Source organism: Trichosurus vulpecula, chromosome 8, assembly GCF_011100635.1.
Source record: "Trichosurus vulpecula isolate mTriVul1 chromosome 8, mTriVul1.pri, whole genome shotgun sequence".
NCBI lineage: Eukaryota > Metazoa > Chordata > Mammalia > Diprotodontia > Phalangeridae > Trichosurus > Trichosurus vulpecula.
In genome coordinates this window covers 183258433-183265127 of record NC_050580.1, presented here as the reverse complement: position 1 = coordinate 183265127, position 6695 = coordinate 183258433, and the positions used below count along the sequence as shown (strand labels likewise).

The 6695-nt window shown below is 35.2% G+C and overlaps 1 protein-coding gene across 1 annotated transcript; it reads left to right on the top strand.

Annotated features, from left to right (window-relative positions):
- Positions 1 to 276: 276 nt before the first annotated feature.
- Positions 277 to 1209, top strand: LOC118827972 (olfactory receptor 4K13-like). Its single transcript, XM_036734332.1, has one exon. The coding sequence runs from the start codon at positions 277 to 279 to the stop codon at positions 1207 to 1209; it is 933 nt and encodes a 310-aa protein (XP_036590227.1).
- The last annotated feature ends 5486 nt before the right edge of the window (positions 1210 to 6695 follow it).

The following is a 6695-nucleotide window of genomic DNA, read 5'->3' as shown; positions in this document are numbered from 1 at the left end:
CTAAAATGTAAGTTTCTCTGATTGTCTCTTGATTTTTATGCCTAACCTTTTATTTTTTTTTTTTACAATACACCATCTTAAATATTTTTGGCATTGTTTAAGATGCTGAGATATATTTCAAAGAGTTTCAGATATTCAATATTTTCTGTATTAAATCAAAACCAGCTTACCATACTTCTCAATAATATTAAATATTTCTCCCCTAAAACTGTATGTTTTTCAGATTCCTCCCCTCAGAGAACTTCTGGGTCCTTGAAATATATCAAGTAGGGGAAGATGAAGAATAACTCTATGATAAATGAGTTTATTTTGTTAGGTCTCACCAATTCTTGGGAGTTTGAAATTTTCTATTTTGTGATCTTCTTCCTTGCGTATCTATCAGTCTTGGCTGGTAACTGTCTCATTATACTTATGGTGACTTTTGACTCCCACTTGCACTCGACCCCCATGTACTTCCTTCTCGCCAACCTCTCCTTTATTGACATAATTTATTCCACTGTTACTGTCCCTAAGATGATCGTAGATTTCTTAAGGGAGAGGAAAACCATCTCCTTTTGGGGCTGCATGGCACAAATATTTCTAGTTCATTTGTTGGGAGGGAGTGAGATGGCTCTTCTCATAGCAATGGCTTTTGACAGATATGTTGCAATATGTAAGCCCCTCCACTACATAACCATCATGAACCATCGCATTCTGGTAGGAAGTGTGCTGTTTTCATGGACAGTTGGCTTTGTGCACACTATGAGTCAAATGGCCTTTACAGTGCCTCTGCCCTTCTGTGGCCCCAATGTGATAGATGATGTTTTTTGTGACCTTCCCCTTGTGTTGAAACTTGCCTGCACTGATACTTCTGTTCAGGAGCTGCTTCTTGCTGTATTCAGTATGCTGCTTTGCCTGTTCTCCTTCATTCTTTTGCTTTTCTCTTATATTGTTATACTAGTTACTGTCTGGCATCGCTCCCCTAGTGGACTGTCTAAGGCTCTGTCTACACTGTCTGCTCATATCACAGTAGTAACTCTTTTCTTTGGGTCACTAATCTTAATCTATGCTTGGCCAGTTAGTGATTCGTTAGATAAATTTCTTTCAGTGTTTTCCTCAGTTATCACTCCTCTCCTGAATCCAATTATCTATAGCTTAAGGAATCAGGAGATGAAAGCAGCCCTCATTCGACTGAGAAGCCGACACATCTGCTCCAAGCCAAACTACTAAATGATGATGAAATTTTTTATTGTACCTGACAGAATATTTCTTAAAATGACCAATTACATATATATGCATATTTTATAAATAAAAATGAATCTTATTTTCAAAACAATTTATAAATTATATTCAAGAAATAGATTTGTTTTGTGCTTTGTATGTGGCTTACTCTCCCTTATATTTGAGACTCTCATAACTGGAATTTGATTCAATCTTGGAATTATGAGTTGGAGAAGACTTCAGCAAAGATCTGCATAGAAAATCACCACTTGAATTAGATTATTTCTAAAATATTTTCCATTCTTTGGTTCTATGATCTTTGGCTATTATTTGAAATATATTTAAGTTGCAGCTTCATAAACAATGGAGGCAAAGGTTTGAAAAATTGAATGCTTTAAAGATTCAATCCAAGAACAGAGTTTGGCAAATTTTCCATGAATGTAAAAAAACAGATTTCAGGTGCTGTGACTAAGGATAACTAAATCCCTTTACAAAGAATTGAATAATAACTGTGCCATTGATTCATGTTATACAGTATAGGGTATAATGTTCATAAGGCAGTTTAGTTTACCTTAGCAAAGGGCATGGATAGATCATTATGAGAGTGACATTCAGATAAGGCTACATACAGTTGCAATTGCACACAATTACAAGCATCTATTGACATGAAACACATGCACACATACACAGAGACACACTATTCTGAAAGAAACAAAAATGTTAGATATTAAAAAAAAACATTGGAGCAGCTCTCAGGGCATCTTGTTTCTACAGTGCATAATGCCAGTATAGCCAACTGAGATGGCAAAAATTCAATCTAAATGGTAATTTCACATGTAAAAAAAATAAGAATGAAAGTTGTTAATCAACAAACCTTTATATTTTAAAATATATTTTATTCATTTCTCATGTTTTTACTTTGCGTAGATTTGTCCTTGTATCCTAACCATTATCCTTTCATAGTTATTACTTAAAACTAAGAATTAAAAAAAAAGTAGAGAAAAATTTATTTGGCTATTCCCCAATCAGTGGGCATATACTTTGTTTACAATTTTTTACTATGTCAACAATAAAACATACCAATATAAGTATTTTGGTGTACACATATATGGAGTTTCTTTTTGGTCAGTGCCATTCTGAGAGTATAGACATAGCAAGGGAATCACAGCACATAGATATTTTAGTCATTTTGATTTCATAGCTACAAAGAGGAATCCATTATATTTACACTAATACACATTTCCATCAACATATCAAGCCAAGAAGCATTTATTAAGCCCTTTCCTGAAAACTGATGATCTGGAATATGGTTAGTACATTCACTATTCCCAAGGAGCTCACTGAAAAATGTGGAGACAACTTACAAACAATTATGTATAAAAACACTATATTAAGTATATATTAAATATATGAGAAGAAAGGCATTAGCATTAAGGGAGTTCAGGAAAGTTTCTTTTTGTTTTTGAATATGGAGTTTTAGATGAGACTCAAAGGAAACCAGGGAAACTAGGAGAGGGTAATGAGTAGGGAGAAAATTCTAAGAATGGGACATAACCATTGAAAATTCATCGAATTGGGAAATGGAGTGTCTTGTTCAGGGAGCAGCAAGGAGGCCAGCATCATTGTATGATAGCACACATGAAGGGCAATAGGGTTAGTTAAGAGTCAATAAAGATTTTTAAGTGCCTGTTACATGCCGGGCACTGTAATAAGCACTGTGGATACTCTCTGAAATGCAAATAGTAGTCACTACTTCTAAAGATCCCCAATCTAATGGGCAGGGGAGACAATATAAAAAGAATTATGTACATGTAAGCTAGCTACAGGATAAACTGGAAATTATTACCTGAGGGAAATTACTAGAATTAAGGGACATCCAAAAAGGCTTCTTCTGTCTGAAGGACATGTATGCGTATAAATACATGCAAAATAGACAAAATGAAATAGATGTGGTAAAAGATTTGTGAGATCAAAAAAGGTTTTATTTCTTTAAAAAAAATTTAAAAGACTGAATTGAATACTACTTTCTGGATATTTATTACTTCACTGGAAATTCATTGATGTTTACTGGCTTACAATGTTTATACCTGTATCAAGACCCTGAATTTGTTTTTTTTTTAAAGATGTTGGTGAAGAAAACAATTAATGGCAAAGAGATCGAAAGCAGAGATATCCATTAGGTACATATGCATTCAGATTGTTAGTCAACGTACTATCAGTGGTTTTTCTCTTTTTACATGAGATGTACAGGAGAATATTTTCTCTTTTTCTTTTATTTTTTAAATTTAAAAAATATATAAATTTATTTTTAGTTTTCAACATTCATTTCCACAAGATTACAAGATTTCAAGTTACAAATTTTCTCCCCATGTCTACCCTCCTCCACACCCCAAGATGGCATGTATTCTGATTGGCCCTTTCCCCAGTCTGTCCTCCCTTCTGTCACCCCACTCCCCCCATCCTGCTCTTTCCCCTTACTTCTTTTAGGACAAGATAGATTTCTGTACCCCATTGCCTGCATATCTTGCTTCCCAGTTGCATGCAAAAATATTTTTAACACTTGTTTTTAGAACTTTGAGTTCCAAATTCTCTCCCTTCTTCTTTCCCCACCCATTCTCCTTGAGAAAGCAAGCAATTAAATACAGGTTATACATGTATCATTATACAAAGCATTTCCATAATAGTCTTGTTGTGAAAGCCTAACTATATTTCCCTCCATCCTATCCTGTCCCCCTTTACTCAATTTTCTCCTTTGATCCTGTCCCTTTTCAAAAGTGTTTGCTTTTGACTACCTCTTCCCTAAATTTGTTCTTCCTTCTATCATCCCCCTCTTATCCCCTTCCCCCTACTTTCCTGTAGGGTAAGATACCCAATTGAATGTGTATGCTATTACCTCCTTAAAGAAAATCTGATGAGAGCAAGGTTCACTCATTCCCATTCAACTAACCCCTCTTCCCTTCCATTACAACAGCTTTTCCTTGCCTCTTTGATGTGAGATAATTTACTCTCCGTTCTATCTTTCCCTTTCTCCTTCTCCCAACACATTCCTCTCTCACCTGTTAATTTTATATTTTTTAGATGTCATCCCTTCATATTGAACTCATCCTGTGCGCTCTCTCTCTCTCTCTCTCTCTCTCTCTCTCTCTCTCTCTCTCTATATATATATATATATATATATATATATATGTGTGTGTGTGTGTGTATATATATATACATATATGTATATGTATATTCCATTCAACTACCCTAACATTGAGAAAGGTCTCATAAATTATGATTATCATCTTTCCATTTACTTATGTAAACAGTTCGCCTTTAGTAAGTCACTTATGATTTTTCTTTCCTATTTACCTTTACATGCTTCTCTTGATTCTTGTATTTGAAAGTTAAATTTTCTATTCATCTCTGGTCTTTTCATCAAGTGTGTTTGAAAGTCCTCTATTTCATTGAAAATCCATATTTTGCCTGGAAGTATTATCCTCAGTTTTTCTGGGTAGGTGATTCTTGGTTTTAATCCTAGCTCCTTTGATCTTTGGAATATCATATTCCAAGCCCCTTGATTCCTTAGCATAGAAATTGCAAGATCTTGTGTTATCCTGATCGTGTTTCCACAATATTCAAATTATTTCTTTCTGGCTGTTTGCAATATTCTCTTTGACTTGGAACTCGGGAATTTGGCTACAATATTCCTAGGAATTTTCTTTTTGGGATCTTTTTGAAGAGGCAATAGGTAAAAAATAAGATAATCTTCGTAAAGCACTTGGAATTGTGCCAGGCACATAGTAGACATTGAACAAATGCTTGTTTCTATACCTCCTGGATAAGATGCATATATTTTATTTTCTAGTTGATAAGGAGCCACTGAAATTTTGCTTGTTGAGTAAGGATATGGACATATCTTTACACTGGAATTTTACCTTATATACCTTTACCTGATATCCTGCCTCCTTACATTTACAAAGACTAAATTTTTTTTAATGGGTGATAATGCAGTTTGTGCATCTAGGTTGCATCATTGTTGCCAAACCAATGAAAACTTTGTTTAGTCATATATGATGTCCCTTCAACAAAATGTGATATCTCCTTGACAAGGTTACCCCTTAAAAACTTGTGAATTTGATATGGATACCAGGCAAAATATAAGAGAAGCAAAGAAGTACAGATGAAATCTGTACCACAATTCCATCACAAATATTTAGAAAAATATACCAGACTTAGTCCTGATCAGGACACTCAAATCACAGTGAATAAATTTTCTACACCTGGTCAGAATTGAGAGACATACTACTGGTTTGCTGATGGGGTTCAGGGGTAAGGATGGGACAAACCAGAAATTACACTGTTGAGCCTTCCAACATGGAGACGATGAGAGCCAAGGCTACGCACTGGGTTAAAAAAGAGGTCCTATATTCACACACAAAGGTCTGATAATGTACAAGGAACAGAGCAGATGCCAACTGGCAGCTCTGCCTCTCACTACCAAGTTCTGGGTCACAAATCCAGGGTGAGATTTAAGAGAAAATATATGCCTGGTGGGAAGGGGTGGGGAGACAAGTATATTAAATGTAGTGGACATGGGCCATAAGCTGTGTATTGAGCAAGAAACTAGTTTAGAAGCAAAGAAAAGTTGTATTTTCAATGTATGTATATATATATATATGCATATTCCCTTCAACTACCCTAATACTGAGGTCTCATGAATCATACTCATCATCTTTCCATGTAGGAATGTAAACAAAACAGTTCAACTTTAGTAAGTCCCTTGCAATTTCCGTTTCTTGATTACCTTTTCATGCTTCTCTTGATTCTTGTGTTTGAAAGTCAAATTTTCTATTCAGGTCTGGTCTTTTCACTGAGAAAGCTTGAAAGTCCTCTATTTTATTGAAACTCCATATTTTGCCTTGGAACATGATACTCAGTTTTGCTGGGTAGGTGATTCTAGGTTTTAATCCTAGCTCCATTGACCTCCGGAATATATCGCATTCCAAGCCCTTCGATCTCTTAATGTAGAAGCTGCCAGATCTTGGGTTATTCTGATTGGGTTTCCACAATACTCAAATTGTTTCTTTCTGGTTGCTTGCAGTATTTTCTCCTTGATCTGGGAGCTCTGGAATTTGGTGACAATATTCCTAGGAGATTTCTTTTTGGGATCTATTTGAGGAGGTGATCGATGGATTCTTTCAATTTCTATTTTGCCCTGTGGCTCTAGAATATCAGGGCAGTTCTCCTTGATAATTTCCTGAAAGATGGTATCTAGGCTCTTTTTTTGATCATGGCTTTCAGGTAGTCCAATAATTTTTAAATTATCTCTCCTGGATCTATTTTCCAGGTCAGTGGTTTTTCCAAGGAGATATTTCACATTGTCTTCCATTTTTTCATTCCTTTGGTTCTGTTTTATAATATCCTGATTTCTCATCAAGTCACTAGCTTCCACTTGCTCCAATCTAATTTTTAAAGTAGTATTTTCTTCAGTGGACTTTTGGACCTCCTTTTCC